General features: G+C 39.4%; 1 protein-coding gene across 9 annotated transcripts in view; it reads right to left on the reverse strand.

Annotated features, from left to right (window-relative positions):
* The window catches only part of tox2 (TOX high mobility group box family member 2), a 99,635-nt gene that overhangs the window by 20,864 nt on the left and 54,650 nt on the right, over window positions 1–24,121 (reverse strand). For 5 of the 9 annotated variants that reach the window (XM_057338462.1, XM_057338460.1, XM_057338467.1 and 2 more), the window contains one exon: window positions 14,804–15,061. In XM_057338462.1, coding sequence (XP_057194445.1) covers window positions 14,804–15,061 — 258 coding nt within the window. Of the gene's footprint in view, window positions 1–14,803; window positions 15,065–24,121 lie in introns of all 9 variants that reach the window. The other 4 variants (XM_057338461.1, XM_057338459.1, XM_057338465.1 and 1 more) reach the window with 1 other exon arrangement.

The raw sequence follows: 24,121 nt of genomic DNA on the forward strand, positions 1-24,121 counted from the left end.
CTGAGATTGAAGAAAGCAGAACAGAGAGGGAGAGAAAGACAGAGAGAGAGAGAGAGAGAGAGAGAGAGAGAGAGAGAGAGAGAGAGAGAGAGAGAGAGAGAGAGAGAGAGAGAGAGAGAGAGAGAGAGAGAGAGAGAGAGAGAGAGAGAGACAGAGAGAGAGAGAGAGAGAGAGAGAGAGAGAGAGAGAGAGAGAGAGAGAAGAGAGACAGAGAAGAGAGAGAGAGAGAGAGAGAGANGAGAGCAGAAGAGACTGAGAGACAGAGGAGAGAGAGAAGAGCGAGGAGAGGAAGAGAGAGAGAGAACAGAGGAGAGAGAGAGACAGAGATGAGAGAGAGCAGGAGAGAGGAGAGGAGAGAGAGAAGAGAGGGAGGTAGAGAGAGAGAGGAGAGAGAGAGAGATGAAGAGACTGAGAGATCAGAAGAGACAGAGAGACATGAGAGGGGGAGAGACAGAGAGGGAGAGAGCAAGAGAGAGAGAGAGAGAGAGAGAGAGACGGAGAGAGACAGGAGAGAGAGCAAGAGAGAGAGGAGCAGAGGGAGGGAGAGAGAGAGCGAGAGCGAGAGAGAGAGAGGAGTGGGATGCCGAGAGAGGAGGGAAGGAAGAGAGAGAGAGAGAGAGGGAGGAGAGAGAAGACGCAGAGGCGAAGGAGCACGAGAGAGAGAGGAGAGAGGAGGAGAAGGCGGTAGCAGGGAGAGGAAGAGAGAAGAAGACATGAGTAGAGAGAGAGGGGAGAGAGACAGAGAGAGAGAGGGGGAGAGAGAGACAGAGAGGGAGGTGGCAGAGGAGACAGAGAGGAGGGGAGTAAGCTTAAGAGGAGGAGAGACAGGACTAGCGGAGAGAGAGAGAGAGACAAGGCGAGAGGGGGGAGAGGAGCAGAGTAGTAGAGAGAGAGGAGGGAAGGGCAGAGGAGAGACGAGGAGAAGAGGAGAGAGAGAAGGAGAGAGAGAGCAGTAGAGGCGAGAGAGGAGAGAGGAGGAGGAGAGAAGAGAAGAGAGGACGAGAGAGAGAGAGGGGCGNGAGAGAGAGAGAGAGAGAGAGAGAGAGAGAGAGAGAGAGAGAGAGAGAGAGAGAGAGAGAGAGAGAGAGACAGAGAGAGGGAGAGAGAGACTGAGGCTATATAAAGCAGACTGGATGGCTGTACAAACATCATAAAGAGTCTCACAAAGGTTAGTGGTTGCCATAGGTACTGTATGCTAATTGCTAAATGATATAATACTTGATGGGGGGGTGTCTGGGGTGGGCGGTAGGATGGTGTATATACTGTTAAACTGTAAAAATGTGTCAGCCGGTACAGATTCTAATATACCGTTTGTACCACGGTAAATATTACAACGCTTTAGTGTGCAAGCCTTTATGTACATTTAGATTATTTACATTTCAATGATAAAATAACATGAATCCATCTGTAAAACATGTCTGTTCATACATCCCAGTTTGAGTTATTACCTTCATTCTGGCCATTATTCACTTTCCAAATCACAGCTGACCGCTCATTGATATTCTATAGACGGTCAACCGTTATGTCAATACTCAGATACATATACTGTATATATATAGCTAAATCCATACATTTCTATTTATAAAGGGATAGTTCACCCAGAAATGGAAATTCCTTCATCATTTATTCATCCTCGTTTCATTTCAAACCTGCATGACTTTCTTTCCTCTGCAAAACACAAAAGAAGATATTTTGAAGAATGTTGATAGCCGAACAACACTGAACCCCATCGACTTCCATTGTGTGAACACAAAACCCCCGAGACATTTCTCAAAATATCTTCACTAAAGAAAGAGTCACAGAAACGTTTACAACCGCATGAGGGAGAATAAATGATGACAGAATTCATATTTTTGGCTGAACTTTCCCTGTAAGGTCCCATCAAGCATTTTATATTGCTCCGGCTCTCCCCACATACACCCGCTGTATCACAACATTGATTTTGCATTGCCTGCGTTTATTTAACAGGGTCTCTCTGTCACTAATATAAGCATTAAAACTTGATGCCTTGAGTTCTTTGTACAAAGTAAACTTCCACACTAAACATCCTCCTCGAATCCCCTGCAGTCCAACCCATCGCTAGAACTATTAGCCAGAATAATGTTTCTAATGTTCGCTATTGAAATTCACAACGTACGCATGGCGCTGGCTTTCATAGCATGCCATTCAATGCAGTAATAGATAATTCCAATGTATAATTTCCTTCTGGAGTAAATTGTGTTACTGTCACGGCATAATGTGACTTTCGGGTGATTGAAAGAGTTCTGAGGGAAAAATCTGACATTTCAAAAGTTCTGTGATACGATCTAAAACGTATAACAGCATTTTACATGAATTATCATGTATTATCAGTACAGTAAACCCTGCGGAGATGTGAAATTGCTGTCATATCGTATACTGGAATTATGTCAAACCATCATACAGGTGGACGTGCCAATTATTTGGGCTATAATACAACACCATTGCGTTTCTGAAAAATCACCTTAGATCTCTTTAGCATCTCAATTATTCCTTATAGAGATTAAATGGAGCACAAATGGAAACTCGTAGTATACGGGTAGTATTAATATTTCACTGTGTGTCATTTGTTTACACTGGCACGATAAACAGCGTCGATAGCGTGTGATGTGAAATCTTGACGCCAGGCATCATGGGTAGTGTCTCTCTCTCTCGCGAGCTCGCTCCGATCAGAGACGTCTTGTTGGGAGTGATAGCTCACTCTACGCAGGTTCACAGTTGCTATTGTAAAATCACAGAGCGGTTAATTGAAACAAATGACTATAATAATAGAACATTATCCCGGCAGGCTCGCGGCCACGGCAGCTTTAATTAGCCGAGCGCTGGAGAGACTGATCTCTCGCGCTCTCGCTGTAAACACGACGGGCCGAGGGTGGGGGAGTCTCATCGCGGCTTGCCCTCGCCGCGACTCCTTGTTCTCCTCGAGGGCAGAACATGAAAACCCGGCGCTGACGTTCGCCTCCCTCTTCCTTCGGCACTTCATCTCCGCCGCTCTGAATGGCGGCGTGCCCACGGGGGTCATTTATAACGCCGCTCCGAGTGCTAATAAGGGGGCCAATTTATAAATCAAGCGCTGCTTAAATCTGTAAGCAAACGGAAGCCGGCGTCCCTGAAGGTTCGTCTCAGAGACCGAGCACGTGTGTGAATGAAAGACGGCGTTTGAACTAACACCTCGACGCATCACATCACAGCGTCACGGTTTCATTCACAACACACTCGGACTCGAGCACAGAGAACTGATGATGCAAACGCTTTCACGGCTCATTAAAAAGAAAACGAGATCATTACACAATCTCAACTGTTCTAAGAGAATAAATGGAGACTTTTGTTTAAAGGCATAGTTCACTCAAAAATGTCATTTATTGGCCCTCATGTCATTCCAAACCTGTTTGACTTTCTTTCTTCTGCAGAACACAAAAGAAGATATTTTGAAGAATGCTGATAGCCGAACAACACTGAACCGCATTGACTTCCATCGTTGAACACAAAACCACTGAGACATTTCTCAAAATATCTTCTTTTGTGTTCCACTGAAGAAAAGTCACATACAGATTTGCAATCGCACGAGACAGAATCAATAATGAGAGAATTTTTATTTTTGTGAACTATCCTTTTAAACTGTGATCATAAATCTACATATCTGTAATATTTCTCGTCAACTTCTCAAAAGACCAAAATCTAAAAACTAAAGCTATACTATCAACATTTAGCAGATTAACTAGTAACTCATGACAAATGCAGCTTCTTATTCCTGCGGTGACGTATGAGGACGAGACAAAAGCCAAAACATTATGTTCTGAGCATCACAACACCTTTGCGTTATAAATCAGAGATATAATTGAAGAAAAAAACACATCAGCTATACGAATAAAGTGACATGCAAACCACATATAGGGCCATATGATCTCAGAGATGCGGAAAACGCGGACGGAATCACGCAATCCAGGCATTAAAATGGAACTTGATGTATAACGGCGAGGAATCTTGCAAATTAAGAACTTCTTAATCAGAAAATAGCACTGAACAGCTAATCAATTTGTGCTTTTAAATGACATCAGTAGTGATTCAGATGCGGTTTTAATATGTAACTGTTAATCTCACTATATGGGGATGCGAACACATCTCCAGAAGTGCTCTGAGAGTTTACTACATGAGCATTTCACCGCTTCATTTGAGTAAAGCTACCGTCAAACATGCACTAAAAGTCTGCTTACCATAGATCAACTATGACACGCCCACATGAATAAACTATAGTATATTCTTTTATTTATAGTATATATTTATTTATTTAAAAATATTACATTGAAGTAGGTGTACAAAAAAACAAAAGAAAAAATACAGAAAACGCACTGGAGAGATGCCGGTTTATATTAACATGCATTACGCCATATGACACAAAAACAGCTTCTTCCCGCAGGCATCTACCTCTTGAACAGATAAACGTTTTTTACCCACCGTGCAACTGTGCAATAATAATTAAGTGCAATATTAATTATATCCTCCAGATAATACACTATCTATTTTTTATACAACTTTTTCTGTAAATTATATTTCATTCTGCTGTATATAGCACATACCTTGTACTACAATAGTCTATTCTTATTTTTTACTTGTACATATTTGCATACACACATAGCTTTACTCTCTATATCTGTATTGTATTGTATTTCTTCATTTTTTATACCCATAGGTCCTTATTTAAAACCTCTGTGTACTGTATATTGTGTTATGGTCTCTGTGTACTGTTGTTGCTGTTTGTGTGTTCTGGATGCTCCTGTCACCAAAACAAATTCCTTGTATGTGCAAACATACTTGGCAATAAATCTCTTTCTGATTCCGATTCTGATGTTTTATGGACTTTTTCCGTAAGGTTCAAAAACACTGAAGTTTCTAGGTGTCTTGCTATAGTTAAAGTGATACTTCACTCAAAAATGAAAATTCTGTCATCATTTCCTCACCTTCGAGTTGTTCCAAATGTGTATAAATGTCTTTGTTCTGATGAACACAGAGAAAGATATTTGGAAGAATGTTTGTAACCAAACAGATCTCAACACCCATTGACTCCCATAGTAGGAAAAATAACTTTATCATTTTTTATTCTGTTGAACACACGAGAAGATATTTTGAAGAATGTAGGACAGCAAACAGTTCTGGGGCACTTTTGACTACCATTGTTTTCTCCCTACTATGGGAGTCAATGGGTGTTGAGATCTGTTTGGTTACAAGCATTCTTCCAAATATCTTTCTCTGTGTTCATCAGAACAAAGACATTTATACACATTTGGAACAACTCGAAGGTGAGGAAATGATGACAGAATTTTCATTTTTGGGTGAAGTATCCCTTTAATAAGTAAATGCTATCGTATACTGAAGTATTTTTCATGTGGACAAAAATATTACTATTGTGTGGTAAAAATAAAACGGAAAAGACAGAATCTAGAAAAAATTAAAAGGGAAAATTTGGGAAAAACGGAGTTTGGGAAAAAATCTAACAGATTTCAGAGGGCCCGTCACAAACTCCAAGGAAGATCTCATTGGGTCTTTAGCGACATTGACGACCGAAGTCACCAGTGAAATGATTTGAGTGGATCTTTATTTCATGGCTGGGACAGTTTTATTGCGTTATATTCCATTTCAATTAACATGAATGTAATTCAGAAAGAAGCAGAGATCCAGAGCGAGCGAGTCTCTAGAGAAAACAGCCAGAGACCTCTGAAAGAGCTTCACAAATGTCACGATCCCGTTCATGATGGGTTCATGATGGGTGTGTGATGGGTTTGTGTCATTTCAAACACAAACCCATCACACACACATTTTGGCAGTGCGCACGGGTCTAAACAACAAACTGACTTTCATGTGTTGAATAAGATTTCTCCACACGGCGATGAGATTTTATAACGAGAGCAAGAAAAACAAAAGAGACTAGTATGTTAACAATCCTCACAGTCCATCAAAAGGATCGTGGAATACTACGAATAAAATACTGGAGATTATTCAGTGCTTAAAATGCTATATGATTTCATTGGGAACATAAACAATCTATCTGATACGCACGTAAGCAACTTTAAAAATGTGTACCCTTTAAAGGCAGCAGTCTATGTAGGGATGGAAACAGAGCTTGTAATTCCAGCCTCATCTCCTCAACGTTTGACATGACAGCTCTGGAATGACTTTAGAAGAACAGAGACGCTCGTACCAACACATGGAAGAGACAGAAACACAGAAGATTCCTTCCACAGCTAATGAGAAAGGAAGCCTGCCGTCAGACACACACACACACACACACACACACACACAGAATGCTCTGCAGGGCGTCGAGGCAACAATTAGCTTCATTTAAGGATGATTAGTAAGTGTGTTAACATTTCACACATGCTCGCCGCGTGTTCATGACAGAGGCTTTTCAGAGAGAACACAAACCCCTGCTAGCTCAGATCTGTCCTGAGACTTCGGATTTGGTTGGAGTCATTGCCGAGTGATTCCCTTGTAAATAAGTTACCGGATCATACAATGAAGGTCGGAGAGGATAAAAGTGTAAATATTCAAAATGGCTTTCAAGAATGCTAAAATGGTTGGTGTAATATTTCCTCTTTATATTATATTATGTTCATATATTGGTTTATGTAAATTATACACTATTTTTAATTTAATTATACACACACACACTATATACCGTTTATAAAGAGTTTGGTTCCAAAATGAGATAACTCCGTTTTTAACATTTTTCAAAAGTCGTGTTTTTTTATTGTGCATTCCAACTACTATCAATCAAACTGCAGTTGGTTTGTTTTGATTTAAGCTATAATAACTCAAAAAATACAGCTAACTAACACAATAAAACACAAAACAAACATGATAACATAATGAAAAGCATGATTTGAAGTCGAACCTAACTCTTCATATATATACTGTATACATATACTGTATTTTACATTGTAAAATAACACTCCAATCTAATTTTTCTTTACGTATCCATAAGAAAGATCGCAAATGAGATCTTCTTAACAACTCCGTTATTCTAGAAATCAGTGAGATTAAATAGAAAGTTTAAGTCTCATCTGCGTCTCAGATATTTCTCCTGACAAATGGAGTCAGAAATCTCACAAATGTCTCTGTCATTAGAGTTTCAGAAGAGACGTCAACAATGTGTCAAACTGAGCTCAGATTTGTCAAGTCTGCAATCAAATGTCAATATTACTGAAGATCCCAATATCAACTCAAACATTTCTCATCACATTTACCCAAATCCAGATTATTTGACCTTTACAATCTACATTCATTTTTCACCTCCGTACTCTTCATGTGTTTACACTATTACACTCTTGTGTGCTTCTGTTTTTATTTCTCTTTAAGCAATTTTAGGAAAACATCTGAGCCCAAGCTGATACTTCAACGAAGCACAACTGAGAACTCCGCCAAATCTCCTGAGCTACGAAAGAGCAACATCTGAGCAATAATATTTTGCTTATCGTTCCAGACCAAGGAACCGTAAAAGAAACAAAACTGATGCGCAAATAAGATGTAAAGGAGAACTCTTGAGCCACCTTTGAGCAATAACAAGGTACCTCGAGGTACCACGTACAGCATCCTCGCGCTCCTCCATCGTCTGGTCCGGAGCTGGGATTGAGCCTCGCTCAGCTGATGTGCGTCCAGATACAGCGCACAGGAATATGGACGTGATTTCATGCTTTGATAAGATATAGAAGCCGGTGACAAAATGAGATACATAAAACAGGCCTTTATCAGCTGCAGTTAGTGCTGTATCAGACAGACGCCTCTCTCTCTCCTTCACCGCATCTCTTTCTGTTTCTCCTCGGCTCTGATAAGAACATTGTGGATATACTATAGATATGCCGACTTCAAATCTAATCACTTTGTTTCCAAGCAACAACTAATGTCCTTTCCAACACGGCTGTTCTTTCCCAGTAAACAATAAGAAGACAACGATTAAAAAAGAACAAAACAATAACGCTGACGACGGCATAAACCTCTCGCGCAATTGCTCAACTCATAAGTGGATTAAAAAAAAGAGCGGGTTTTGCTTGGAAACAAGGTAATTTGTTTTGAAATGTGAGTTTAAAGAGGTCATAAATCTGTATATGCGCGTTTATGCATTTATCCGTTTCTTTAATATCCCTGCTGGAAAAAACTATAGAAAGCATGACCGAAGCTCTAATGGATTTAATGGTTATAATGGGAATTGTGTTGGTTTGAATGGAAACTGTAATGGTCTCTTTGGGCCTTGTGTAGGTGGGATGTTATCTGGTGGATAAGAAACCAACAGAAAACCATTAACGGAATAGTTCACCCAAAAATGAAAATTCTGTGATCATTTACTCACCCTCGGGTTGTTCCAAACCTGTATAAATTTCTCACCAAGGAAGATATTTGGAAGAATGTCAGTAACCAAACAGATCTCATCCCCCATTTACTCCCATAGTAGGGAAAATAAATACTATGGGAGCCAATGGGGGATAAGATCTGTTTGGTTACTGACATTCTTCCAAATATCTTCCTTTGTGTTTAGCAGAACAAACATTTTTGACAGGTTTGGAACAATCTGACGGTGAGTAGATGATGACAGAAATGTATTTTTTTTTGGTGAACTGTCCCTTTAAATCCTACTGGAATAAAAGCCAAAACACCACAAAGGAATTCTGTAATGGTTTTAATGGTAACATAGGAAAACGTCTTTTGGTCAAGCTGTTTTTTCTTTCAGAGCAACACGTCAGTGGAAAACCATCCCACAATCCATCAGAGAGTGTACATTATTTAATTCGTTTAAGTATCATTTTAAGAAATGGCTTCTGTATAATCAAAAATGTGAACAATCTTTTGTAATATTATGTATATATATATATCCCCCCTTATTATTAACTGAATTTGTTATTGTGTTTAGGTGGATAGCAATTATTATTGATTTGTTGTATTTTCTTTTTAGTTTCTTGGCCTAATAACATCTGGCAAAGGTGACTACCAATGAAAACTAGCTCTCTTTTGAATTAAACAATAAACAAACAAAACAAACAGCTGATGATTCCAAATGGTGAATTTCTTCTACAGTTATTATTTACTTTGACTAATGACTAATGCCATTCATAACATGGAAATGGAAAAATAATGAACTGAAATGGAAGTAAAGAGTATCTCCGTCCACACACATCATATTTTATATTTGCAGTTTTCAAATATTGTGTATCGTATATGACCGGCTATCGCCTACAGTACAATGAATGTATTAAAACTGTCATCAGCCACACCGGCCGAGAGTACATGACTGTAAATGCAAAAGAACCAAATTAAAAGTGTGTATTAGCACAACCTCAAATCTAATGGACTTTATGAGCGAGAAGAAAAAAAAACCCACCCTGATTTTCCTCCCCCCCATTTCTGGCTATAATGAAATCGGAAAATAACTTCTATTTCTTTAAAACATTTCTTAATATACAAGCCGGCTCTCATATCATATTGCGTAGAAGGAAATAAGGCACCTTCTCCCGAGAGATAATAAAAGAATTGAATTTTTCCTTATCGGCCCGGTCATCTATTTTTCCACGGAATGCTATTACTCGCTGCCTGCGGTTGCTAGGCAACAGGACATATTAATAGGGGCTTTTATTAGGCCGCCTTTCACAGCGCAGCACTAAAAGAAGAAGTAGGAAACATGAATGTGTTACATAAATCTTTAGCGCTCCTCCAAGCTTTTGCGCGAGTCTGTGTTTGCCTCTTGATTTATCGCACTTTCCTCTCATTTATGGGAAATAGCGCTGTGAAATAAGAAAATGGTACATTACCCTGAAGGACTATTTGAAAATAAATAATCGCAAAGGTGAAAAGAAAGCTGTTTAAAAACCAGGGGGGTTCTCTCTCTCCTGCTCTCGGCCTTTTTCCCGGGCCAGATTTCACAGGGCCTATTGAACAGCTGAATGTTTTCCCCGGTTTTTCGCCACATCCATCAATCACCGACGTAATATTCCTCGCAGGAAATGCATTCTATTACGCTCTTTGAACTGCGATGGAGAGAAAGAAAATAAAAGATATTAATAGTTCCATAAAGCATTTCCGCTACAAATGTAATACTTGAATTGTGCCGTGATGCAAATATCTATCGCTTCATTTTGATGCATCGACGCGCCGCTCCGTTCGCGTTTTCGAGCGGCGCTCTCGTGTTTCTCAAAGAAACGGCCGCATCAAACTCGGCGGACGCCGTAAACCCGTTCCGTGGGCGTTTGTATTGAAAACTTGGGTGGAATTCAAGAAAAATACATTTGATTAAAGCTGGTCGCAGGCCTGACGTCTGCAAATAGCCTCTGAGTTTGGGCAGGCCATCATCTTCCGACTATTTCTGCTTCAGTCGTGACCGCAGTCCGGTTCACTCAGGCAGTGATGAATCTACCAGAATGCTACATTCACAGGCCCGGCTGCCCACAGAGTGTACACTACCGAGCGCATGCAACAGCGTGATGCAAAAACTGCATTCCTTTCTCATTTTTTCACAATTTACATCACAAACGATGCGCTGCATATCTATAAAGTCACATTTGTGGAACTTGGGGGGAAAAGAAATCGCAAAAATACCAAACGTTGACTATGTTACTCTGTGTTACACAACATACACAAACTCAAGGACTCGTTTAATCTGTCCTTGCACAAATGTTTGTTTCACAGAGAAAAGCTTATGCTAATGAGGTTATTTTCTCGCATGCTGATTGCCCTTGAAATTGCACTGAAATGTGACATTTCAATAAAGAAACTCAAACTCGCCCAAATCATTAACAGTTTTATAACTCCGATATCCACATTAACGTTCAACTCACTAACTTGGTTCAATCCGTTTCTTTGTTTTCAAGACGTCAACCAGTAAAGTGAAGTTGAACTGATAAAATCCCTTCTATGGAGGCTATTAAATATAAAGCATCTGTTGTACAGTAAAGAGCCGTGACAGCGGTACATTAGCGAGTCGAGTGTATAGTGAAGATCAAGAGAAAGAGAGAAAGCTCGTGTTCCTGTAGATCTGATCCTCTCCTCTCTCATCTGAACAAACTTCAGGACGGTTAGCTAATGGCCAGATGCTTTCAATGCATCTCAACATGCCAATTCAATAAATGGAGTTTGAAGTTGTGCATGTTTAGTACTCAAACGTGACGGTGATAAAAAACACAATCATTGCATGCTTTGAATGTTGAAACACATTTGTGTAAAAACATCGTAAGGCCGTGTTCACACTTGACTTGACTATGGAGTAAACCGTGTTTTCAAAAACGTCCTGAGCGTTTTTTTAAACGCCAGCTGCAGCGTCTTTTTCTGCAGTTTAGAGCGTCTATTGAGGTTGAACTTTTCTGAAATAAACGCCGTACGTCAAGCACCCTTTTCACAGCTTACCAATGACAGAGACCTGTCGTTTCCATAACAACATGCGAGGAACGTGATTGGTCGAGAAGGCTAAAAAAATTTACTTAAAAAGTGCCATTGTCAACTTTTTCTTGTCAAAAAAGAAGTCAAGTGTGAACACGGCCTAAGACGTGAATTTCCAACACTGCACATGTACACACACACACATTCAAACTCTTACTGAACACAAGGGAGATGTATTTTAACGTCTTTTGAATGCATTTTAAATCACTATTTTTAACTTGACAAGGACCGACAAAGTCTGAAGAGAACTCAGAAATAACTCCATGCCCATCTGTAGTTTGAAGTGTCCATTTTCATCTTACTTTCATCTTACTTTACTCCTTCAGATTTCAATAAAAACCCACAGAAGTTCCTTAAAATGCACAGCTTTTTCTGAAAACGGCCACAGCCTGGAATCTCATGAGAAGTGCAGAATGATGTCATAAAATTCGCAGATTCATATTGGCGGAAGCGATAGGCTGTACGTTTTTGAATGCTGATCTTTTATAAATGAGATTATAAATTTTGTCCATGTTTAAAAGCGCACCAGCTAAGGATTCTCTTTAAAAAAAAACAGAAAAAAAATCTTTTATTGCTCGAAAACATTTTATCCTAGATGGTTGCCAGGTTGTTGCTATGCAGTTGCTAAGGTGTGACTGGATGCATATTAAGATGAATTCTTAATTTTTTTTATATAGTTTTTCAATATAAAACATAATATTTTAATTGATCCCATAGTCTGTTTGAATACTCGATTCTGATTGGCTGGAAGGTCGTTTAATGCACAGAAGGTTCCAGTCAGTTTGATCAATGTTTAAAATAACCGACGCTAATAACTGTCTGATCAAAAAATTTGCTAGTTGCACAAGATGGCGTCGGTGAGCTTTTGGGACGCCAGAGTCAGCAGAGTAATCCAGTACCTCAGAGATGACGTATTTTTGTAGGCTAACCCAGAAGTAAGCACCGCGCTGGTTCCCTCGACCGAAGCCTATGCATTTTTCCCATAGACTTTTGGAAGATCGCAAAAAGTAAGCTCCGTGATTAACAAAAGGTTATGATGTTTACACGTTTCGTCTATCAAGATAATCTTTACAGATTAACACCACATTTGTTACTTTTGAAGCCGAAATACAATCGGCAGAAGTAAAAAGCTAACTCGCTTCCGGGTTTTGCATACAAACATATGTCATCTCTGAGCCTCCCGAAACACCGTTTTCACAATGACGTCAGTTAACTTCCGCGTTTCGCAAAGCAGTGTATTCCAAGTTCCGGTTCGCCATCATACCGGAGATTTCTCAGTAAAATGCAGTTATGTTTAACAAAAACAACTGGAATCTAGCTACCACGACTTATAGCAAGAATATGACTTGACTAAATAGAGAAGTTGACGATCACCAGCAGATGGCAGTAGTGCAACACAATGGATGCAAACTGCTGGTAAAAACCTAGAAGAAGAAGTTTTGATCATGTCGTGAGGAAAAAATAACCGCTGAACCTTCACTAATAAACAAGCAAAAGAGATAACATTACACAGAGAAGTAGTGCTGGCGGAAGTAAGCAAACACTGCTTCAGAAGATGCATGACGTCATGTGAAAAGGGCCTATTTCCGGTCGTTTTACACTGTATGGGACAAGGAGGATTTTTGGCCGGCAAATATGGGTGTTTTTTAGATTAAAAAAAGAAAGTAATATCTAAGTGATATGACAGTTCTTCTTTACATTGCTGAGCCCTTCGTTAAGCCAAATCAACTCGATAGTGTTATACGATCGAAAATTGGTCTGCGGACTCTGGCGTCGCAAAAGCTCACCGGCGCCATCTTGTGCAACTACCTCATTGGACTGTACACATCAATAACAGCTTCAACTTGGCAAATGATCGTGGTATAAGCGGGATAATCCACAGCTAGCTTTTCATTAAATGCACACATAAATCCATCATCAGAAACATCTGAGGAGGCCGGGAGTAAAGATGCAGTTATGGAGACAGAAGTGTTGTTTGTGATGCGGTACACACTCTCTAAATTCTTAACAAAGCTCTTGGATTCAGAGCAGTTCTCTCTTTATCCTACAGCTGCGTTCAGTCACTCCACATGTTGAACGGCTTCTCTTCTCCATCTCTGCTCGATCAGTCTCCCGGCTTCTCCCTCCTCTCGTCTCTCTGACAGTGTGACGCTCGACAGCACTCTAATGAAAAAAGATCTCCTCAGCCTCTCCGCTCAACAAGCAAGATGAAACCTAATAGCTTTTTTCTCCTCTCTTCTGGAGATGGAATACATATATGTATGCACTGACCCCTGGATGGACATTCATTTCAGAAGCAAAAGATTCTGTTTACAATGAAGCCGGAAATGCGACAACAAGCCCAACACACTGTACTCACGTACGCTATGCTTGTGGTCCTGTAACATACTTATATTTTTTATTACAAATAGTCTCGTGCCGTGGGTTCAGCCAATTTCTCTTTTATCGGGCTTGATCAAAACAAACAGACACAATCTGCTGGCTGTAATTTCATTTCATCAAACGCAGATTTTGGCAAAGGTCATAAAAAGTAAAAGTAAAGCGTAAACTGTTATCAGAGCACAAAACACATTCTCATTTACACAGCTCATAAATGCACAGTTTTACAAAAACACTATTCGTCGTACTCGTATCGCCATGTGCACGTGCACCAGACACGCACGGCGCTGTTCTTGGAAATCGCAGGAGCCAGTTGTGTAATAACATCTATAAAGTCACTAATGAAAACCTCTCGGACCTCTCACCGGAGCCTGTGGTCTTCACTACTAACATACAATTTAACCTCCACAAATACTAGAGAAAATACTGCTGACGAACAGCATGTGGTTAGAAAGTTTGCCTGGAAAAATGAAAATAAAGTCTGTCATCCTGAACGTACTACCGAGGGACATATAACATATGAACTCTAGATATAAACATTCTACGTAGAAAATAAACGCTAAAGATGAAACAGTCAATATGGCGGCTTTAGAAAAGGCCAAGAGCCAGACATCAGACAATTCACGTGATCCAGGCCTGGACTTTTATTTCAGATTTAACCCCATAGCTGTGCGCCATCATGTTGGCAAAATTACAACATTTACTGATGAGAAACTTGCTAAGCTTTTGCTTTAAAGCTCGAAAAACATGCACACACACAAATACTGGGCGAATAAGACCGACATGTTTCAAAGTTTACAATTAACGTCACTCGTTTGTCTAGTTCACTGCAGTGCATTCTGGGATTTCCTCCTCCACAATTAAAGCACACAGTCAGTGCTGTCTCAGATTTTGACCAAAACAAGGTTTCTTATGCGCCAACAAATGTCCACAAACGCAGTAGTAGATGTTGTCAGTAGAGTTTGTAGCCGAGCCGAAGCATGGGACTTACCGAGGGCATTTGGCTGGAGAGCAGGTGTCCGTCCTGGGCGAGCATGTTGGACATCATGAGAGCGGGCAGCTCGGGATAGGAGTACGGGTTGATCAGGCCGTTGTGGGGGAGAGAGTGACACAGGTAACTGGATTCGGGGTCCATCAGGTGCAGTAGATGCGGCTCGGGGTGATTGGGAGGGGTTATAGGGGGGATCTCATAATCCTCGTCGCCTCCCCCACCTCCATTACCGGTTCCTCCTCCCTGTCCTGAGTAATTCTGCTGCACACACACAGAGAGAGAGAGAATAATTAGATTGAAACATTTTATGATGGTAATGTGAAGGGGGCCTGCCATGATGTCAGGGTGGTTGCCATAGCGTTGCTATGAGGTTGCTAAGGTATTTAGAATGGTTGTTAGCACGTTGCTACGAAGCCGCTCGTCCTAGCAAACATCACACTGATTACTTTTGTGAACAGAGACGTAAAAGCAATTACATCAATATTATGCGGTTAAACAAGCGTGAATCACTTTTTTTGGGAAACGTGTCAGTTGGCAAATTACGATTTTGGATTTGATATCGCGGAAAGTTGGTGGAAATACAGAATTATCACAATCAACTTTTGGAAGCGAAAGACATGTTTATGACTGTAAAGTTAAACCTCTCATGTTTTCCCATTTTCAACAGCCGTGTCAATCTAACTCGATAGAAGAAACATGTAACGTTACAGTCTGGAGAGAGAGAGAGAGAGAGCTGAGGTATTCAAGAGGGAACGAGAAGCAATTTTGTGGGAGGCGATTTGACTGGAGCTCCCCCATAATGACTGACTCAAATTAATCATCAGAAATAATATTCCGCTGTCAAGCATTCAAGAGGTTTTTTAATAGAATTTTTATGATTCATGTCTGCCCGTATACATCAAACAGTCCGTTCTGCAACATTTCAGAAATCAATTCAATATCATCTTTGTGTTGCCTGTCATCTTCGCCTGGAGAACGGCCATTTATCTTGCAAACAAACACTTTTAGCAAATATGCGGCCGTGGAAGAGGACAGAGAAGCATTGTGGGACGTCGGAATTCACCTCGTTGCTGTGCATTACTCAAATCACAAAGATCTCCTAAATATATCACCTGTCTGGTGTTCTCCGCAAGGCTAAAATGCTAAACCGTATTTTAAGAAAGAGACCGTACCTTTCAGAAGATCATTTCACCGCTCAGATGTTTCGTATCGCTTAAAATTCTCTCTGAGTTTTGACAGCGGTTGGAAGCACAGTTTGAGACATTGTTGAGATCTTTTCTACAGATCTACAGTTGAACAGACGCATGCCGGATTACTGGTGTCTTTTTCTCATCAGGCAAATAGAAGGTGTAAGATTGGCACAGATTTCTATTTGCTCTCCGCATTAGTTTCACTGATGAGCACATTTTGAGACGTGGTGGAGATTTTTCAGTGTGCTGAAAATACATGCAAAGTCACTGGGGGCTGATTCTCAGAAAAAAATCTGTTAAGCAAGAGACTTAAACTTCAAGTACTTAAATTATTTCACCTTTCAATCTTACTGTAGCTCTTGAGAAACAATTGAGATATGAATGAGATCTGATTCATGATATTTTTTTACTGGGGTGTGCATGTGACTTTAGCTTAAATCAACTAAACAGTGGCAAAGTGAGGAAATATTAAACACACGGCATTTGATCACCTTCTAATCTTACTGAAGCTTTGGAGAAACAAATGAGATATTAATGAGACATCATTCTAAAATGAGATTTCTCATTTTCGATTTTCTTTAAAGGAAGTCACACTGTTGCAAAGTCGGGAGATATTAAATGCACTGCATTTGTTCACCTTCTAATCGTATTGCAGCTTTTGAGAAACATTTGAGATATTGATGAGAAATCATTCTAAAATGAGATTTCTCCTGTTTCTCTTAGTTAAAAGCAGCCACACTTTTGCCAAGTAAAGAGATATAAAGCGCAATGCATCTAGGTAAGCGTTCTCCCTTTGCTTACCTTCTACCCGTATTACAGCTTTGGAGAAAAAACTGAGATATTAATGAGACATCATTCTAAAAGGAGATTCCTCCTGCTTTTCTTAGTTAAAAGCTTTTGCAAAGTAAGAAAATATAGAGCGCACTGCATCTAGCTAAACGTTTTCCCTTTGTTTACATTCTCATGTTATGGCAACTGAGAAACAATTGAGATATTAATGATACCTCATTGCAAAACATAATTTATCATTCTTATTTTACCTACAAGCAGCTCCACTTTGACAAAGTGAGAAGATATTAAGTGTACTACATCTAAGGTTATATTTTTACTGTTCCTTGGCCAAATCTCACACATATTCAAAAAGTATTTTGTCCAGTGATGTGATTTGCTCTGACACGTCGTTGTGCTGCTGGGGTTGGATATTAATCTTCTATATAGTTGAAGGTCTCTTTGAAGACTGATGTCTTTGTTGGCTGCAGGGTCCCTGCTATTGTCTGCGTTAATAGATGTGAAAATGAACATTTCCTGAAATTCAATTTCCCTCATAATTGTTGGAAGGAAACTAAATAGAGTGTTGTAAACACTGGGGCGAGCGGGGTATTGTGTGAAGAGAGAGTCGCAGAATCCTCCGGAGAATTGTCTTCTAGAGCCACAATTACAGATTCACCTTTAAAATATGGAAACTATATTAACTTCTTAACAGAAATAATGCAGGACAGTATCAGCAGATATGACAATCAATCATGGTAATAATTATGGTAATGCTGTGGTTCTTCAACATGTAACATAGACATCAATCTCAGTCAGAAAAAGAGCCAGAAATCTCACAAATGTGTCTGTCATTAGAGTTTGAGAAGAGATGTCAACAATGTGTCAAACTGAGCTCAGATTTGTCTCGTCTGCAATCAAAAGTCAATATTATTGGAGATCTCAATATGATCTCAAACATTTCTCATCACATTTACCCAAATCCAGATTATTTTATAAGATGAACTCAAAACGCTACAAACTCAAACGTGCGTTTAAACTCCTGCATCCAGCACGCCAGGCTGATGTTTGGGATAAAAGGCTAACAATTAATTCTGTAGGTCTGTATGGGTATGAGACGCTTGTCAAAAGTAGCAGAATGTCCTTGACGATAAAATGTAAATCTCAAGGACGTTGCCAGTTGAACGGTTGGGGAAAATCCATAATTCATCTGGCTGACTTCAGGAATGCAATTGTGTGTTTTACACATTTCATTCAGACATTTCACAACTCTAAACGGTCGGCGTCTGTAATGAGACAAACGGTCAGAAAACACAATGACTTCGGCATCGTTTCCGTCTTTTTCCATCTCTCTCGGTCCAATTGTCAAGGATATTAGAACTCAATTTGAATGCAAGATGGCGCTTGTATCGAGTTCGAGAGTTTCAATTTGTAGCTTTCATTAACTGAAGAGCGACGCCACTTTGAAACCAGCGGCGTCCGGGAATATTTACGACGTGTGCTCGGGATGCAGAAAACATTTGGATCTGGTTTGTCGACTGAACAGCCGGCTCACTGTACACATACGATCGTATCAAACTCAAACGCCTTCTGCTTTTCTAAACAGATGAACGGATAGTTTGCATAAGTGATGAAATAATGCAAGAGAGAAGAGCGCTTTACGCCCGGGAAGACGACCAACTATCACTGGCATGAGTCTAAAGCTATTGTACACCATCAGGCTGATTAAAAACCCGAACATATGAGCGAGCGAGATTCAGTCTTAACACAACAGATGTCATTCAGCCATACACAACTACATTTATACATTTACTCCAAAAAAGACTGGTCAGGTCTGCAATCAAAAGTCAATATTATTGAATCAAATTGACCGAAATCCAGATGATTTTACCTCTACAATCTACATTGGCTTCACACCAGCACACTCTTGACGTCTTTCAACAATTACACTCTCTTTTTATTTCTCTTCAACAATTTTAGGAGAAACATCTGAGACTAGTTTGATACACTCCATCAAATCTCCTGTGAGTAATAAAACTTTCCTCTGAGATGATATACGTTTCTTCTGTCCTGTGATACTCTATAGAAAGAAGACAGATTGCTGTAAACGTTATATTAATATTCACATCAATGAAATCTAAAATAAGCAGTGCCTGCTGCAGAGTTTTAGCTGTTATATAAAATAATATTTCTGAATTAGTGATGTGTCTCGGAGGAACACTTACTCAGGTGAAAATAATAAAACTCTCAAAGTTTTGGTGTAGCTAGGCAAACGTAATGCAGTGTGTGTTTAAAGGCGTACTGACGGATTTTTCTAATAAGCACTTATCTATAGACCCTAAAGCAACACTCGGTGATTGATGTCTATGAGTTCTAACCTAAAAACATCCCCCGTAAACTCAGAACAAAGACACACTTTTATCGGATTCACATCTCTTTGTGCGTGAGGATGGTAGGTCTATCAAAGACAATGTTTTGGAGCGTCATCTGTTTTTATTTGGATGACAGACACACCACCATCACCAATCACTCAAACACACCGCTGTCAGCAACTAGAACTGTACGCTGATAAACAGCGCTCGGATGAGTTTTGACAAGCACCACACACATTTCCATCTGAAAATTAAAAATCATAGCTATAATTAACTTTAATTTTGAAAAAGTCTTTATTTAGACGTGTGTACTCAACATTGGCTGTAAATCAGTGCAGATTCCAGCGCTCAGAGCGTGGATGGGATTATGGTCGTCGGCATCTAGAGATAATTAATAAATAAAGAGGTAAATGAAAGCTAATTGCGACAGTCGCACGCGCGCCGTCGTATTCAGCCATAAATAAAGTGAATGTTCAGCCTACACGCCATCTGCTGCAGTCCACATTATACTGAGAGCATGTGGACGAGAAGAAACATTTAACCTTCAATGTGTTCATTCAAACACCATATGCTCCAGCCGAGCCAATTTGCAGCTTGAAATATTCACAAATCTGCACCAGAGTTACATAGAGTCGATTTTTTACAGTTCAATAGCACTTCAAAGAAATGTCTGGTCGAGAAAAATCATACTTTCTTTTGTATCTCACCATCGGCATCTCCTGTATGTGTACACGCAAACAGACACACACACACACGTTGGGTTTCCATGTTTTATGGGGACATTGCATAGACGCAATGGTTTTTATACAGTACAAACTATATATCATATTCCCTAACCCTAACAATCACACACAACTGTCTGCTCTTTTACATTTTCACAAAAGTGAATTCTGTATGATTTATAAGCTTGTTTCCTCATGGGGACAAAAAAGGATTTTGGATATTGCCATCTTTGTGGGGACATTTTGTCCCCATACCGTAGGGTTTACCCTTTCCCCCCACACACACAGACACACGCACGCACACAAACACGCACGCACACAGACAGACACGCACGCACGCAGACATGCACACACACACACGCACGCACGCAGACATGCACACACACACGCACACACACACACACACACACACATAAGGACACACACACATAAACACACACACATGTCTGGTTTATTATCTCCGTGGGGACAGTCCATAGGCGTAATGTTTTTATACTGTACAAACTGTATATTCTATCCCCTATCCCTAACCCAACCCCTAAACCTAAAGATCATAGAACACTTTTTGCATTTTTAGATTTGTAAAAAATATTGTTCTGTACAATTTATTAGCTTTTTTGCCCATGAGGACCTCAATTTTGGTCCCCACGGTGACACGAGTCCCCATGTGTTGGTGTGCATTCAGGTTTAGGTCCCCACCGGGATATACAAACACGCACACAGACATGCACACACACACATAAGCACACACGCACGCGAACACACGCACGCACGCAGACACACACATCTATCTGTCTGTCTGTCTGTCTATCTATCTATCTGACTGCCAATCTGTCCATCCATCCGTCCGTCTATCTGTTTGTCTGCCAATCTGTCTATCCATCTGTCCGTCCGTTCATCTGTCTGTTTGTCTACCAATCTATCTGTCTGTCTGTCTATCTATCTGTCCATCTGTTTGTCTCCCAATCTGTCTATCAGATATCCATCTGTCTGTCTGTCCGTCCATCCATCCATCAATCTATCTTGTCTGTCTGTCTGTCTATCTGCCAATCAGTCTATGTATCTGTCTGTCCATCTATCCATCCGACCATCCATCCATCTATCCGACCTCAACAATGTCTCAAATTGTGTCAAAACCAAGGCAGCACATTAAAGTCCCAGTGAAATTAAAAATAACAATTCCTATTTTTTCTTGAAATATTGCAGCGTTTATTGTAAATAGCTTTACCAATGGGGGTCCTTTTCTTTTTTAAATTCAAGTGCCTTCATAATCTTCAGTACAAATCAGTCAGGTCCACACAACATAGTCACAGTAAATATGTACTGTACATATTCAGTGTCATTATCAGAAACACATATATGATTCATATATAAGATATAAATAGTCGAGTCGGATGATTCAGTGTCATGTACACAGTCTCTCTCTCTCGTTGCAGTTAGTTTGAGCTGGATGACATCAGTGGGTCATTATAACTGCACACTGGACCGGAAGAGACACACAAACACACTGAGCAGATATCAGAGAGATGAAACTAATGATGAAAACAGGCATTCACAAACATGACATTACTAACACAAAGTTCTGGAAACACATAACTGCCTTTTACGATCACTTACCTTTTGAGAAAGTGAGTTAAACAAATTACTAACAAAGAATACACAAACTGATAGTGCTTAGAAAACAAGTCAAACTCAAAATACAATACACGCAAACAGCAGCAAACATATCACATACAACCTTCTTCTTAATACTTAATAGAATTATGAATCAAATACATTTATTATATTATTTTCTAAAATAATCTATTTGATAGGAGAAAATTAAATGTGTTTCATGGTTCTAATATTAATACGCTATGGCCCGGTTTCATAGACAAGGCTTAGCCTAAGTCAGGACTATGCCTTGTTAATTTAGGCCGGATTCACATTTCGCGTCTTTTCCGAGCGCATATTCGTTATTTTAAATGTAGACACGCAGCAGCCGCGCGGAAATAGGGGGCGACGCGGACCAGTGTTGGGTAAGTTACTCTGAAAAAGTAATTAATTACTAGTTACTAATTACATATTCAATAGTGTAATTAGATTACTGTACAAATTACTCTCTCCAAAAAGTATTTAGTTACTCATTACTAATTACTTTCTATATCCTACATCAACCTTGATTAGTTAAGTGATTTAAGGACAGACATGAAACGGCTCTTTTAAATCATTCAAAAAAATATATAAAACTACATAAAGTAGTATTATTAACTGACCAAAGTATTACAAATGTGAGAATTATACATTAAAGCATGGATTTTAAAGTTAGACTTTGAATTTTGATGTCAATTCCACTATTGCACACACATATATTACACAGAGTATTTCGTTTAATTACATCAGAAGTAACCGTAATTAAATTACAGTTTACCTTTTCAAGGGAAAAGTAATTAAATTACAGTAACTAATTACTTAGTAACTAGTTACACCCAACACTGGGTGCGACTCGGTCGCAACGCGCATGCGGTGCGCTCTTTTTTTCAGGAGCGTCGGCACCGTATCAAGATGAAAAAATCTCAACTTTTCAGAAAGGCGCAAGTGCACCGCAGGTCATGTGACAAGAACCAACCAGCCAATATAGACAAGCTCGATGAAGATGGAGACACAGATGATCACAGCATAACTAAATCTAGTAGCAGAGTTATTTCAAGGTATTTTCAGTGCATATAATCCATATATCCTTTGTTTATACCTCCTCGTCTCAATGGCTATCGTGGCCCATGGTTGCTTAGCGACGACAGACGCCAGGAGAGCGCCAAGTCCAGGCGCTTTGGAAAAAAGGAGAACACAGTGCAGCTCGCGCGGTTTTAGACGCGAAATGTGAATAGAGCCTTAGGCTATTCAAGTCGCTTTCATTAAACTACCTTAGAAACAACATTACCAATGTGCATCTTGAGACAAAACAATGACACTGACATATTTTAAGATATGTCCGGGCAAGTTACTTTCAGTTAAGACAGCTCAAATTTCCTTTTAGTCTGGGACTAGCCTTAAGCCTTGTCTGTGAAACTGGGGCTAAATATAATATTGTACAATATATGCTAGCAATTTTATTTTGCTACACTTTATGTAACTTCTGTCTATGCATGTCAGTCTAATGAGATTTTATTCTTTCAAAAATAGTTGATCAAAAATATGCCTATTTAAATCGATATTAAAATAAACAACAACATAGACAAGGCTAATTCAAATATATTGTTTGTTATGTTTTTTTTGCCCATTGTATATAGTTCTACGGTCTTATTTCGTTGCACAATTTCACACGGGAGTTTCATATTCACATTTGAAAAACTAATAATTAAGCTTATTGTAAAATTAAACACACACAAATAAAGAATCACGCCGAGTTCCTTTAATAAAAACAATCATATGAACAGCACGAACGGTCAATCATTACAGTCTGCAGTAAACACAACACCAGCTGCACCGCATTACATCCTCAGATCAAGAATTAAAGTTTGTTGAGACAATCTTATCTCACGGCTGAAAACAAGCTGATAAATTATTTCAGCTTCATCATATTCAACAATACAAGTAGTGACGCAGCCCAACACAACAACAGCCTTCTACTAAATAAAACTTTGTTCAATAGTCATCTGTCAAATTCACAAAGAAACAAAGGACCACAGGCCGACACAAACATTCACGACACGTCAACACAATGGTTTACTATATTCAGTACAATTTACATTTACTTGTATAGCGCTTTTCACAAAACCTTTTGTGACGAAGCTTCTGCACAAAATATGTTATGCAAAAATTGGAATGTCATATAAAAATATAACAGTAGGCATTATGTAACGCTACACATTTCCAGCAGTATTTTTTTTACTTCGTCATCACTTGACCTTGTATGACAGAAACAAGCAATTCCCTTAAAAGCAATTGCAAGATATATGGAATATTTCTCTTCATATCATTTTTTCATAAGAACTGAAGAGCTAATTTACATTAAACACAACAATATGAACATATGGAAACAGAGTAAATGAAAAAGTGAGATGTGAGGACTAATACAGTTTTATACACATCTTTTAAAACAGGCATCACTTTCACTTACAACACAGATGAGAGACAGAGGATCTGGCAACCACACTGTCTTAAACAAACATTTGCTTGCGTCCGAGAAATATTCTAAACAGATGCGGTGAATCTCATGAAAACATGCCCAGCTTATATTTTTGCCCCCAAAATCAACAGGAAAAAAATAAATATGTTGTTTTCTCA

This window comes from Triplophysa rosa, linkage group LG7 (assembly GCF_024868665.1).
Source record: "Triplophysa rosa linkage group LG7, Trosa_1v2, whole genome shotgun sequence".
Classification (NCBI taxonomy): Eukaryota; Metazoa; Chordata; class Actinopteri; order Cypriniformes; family Nemacheilidae; genus Triplophysa; species Triplophysa rosa.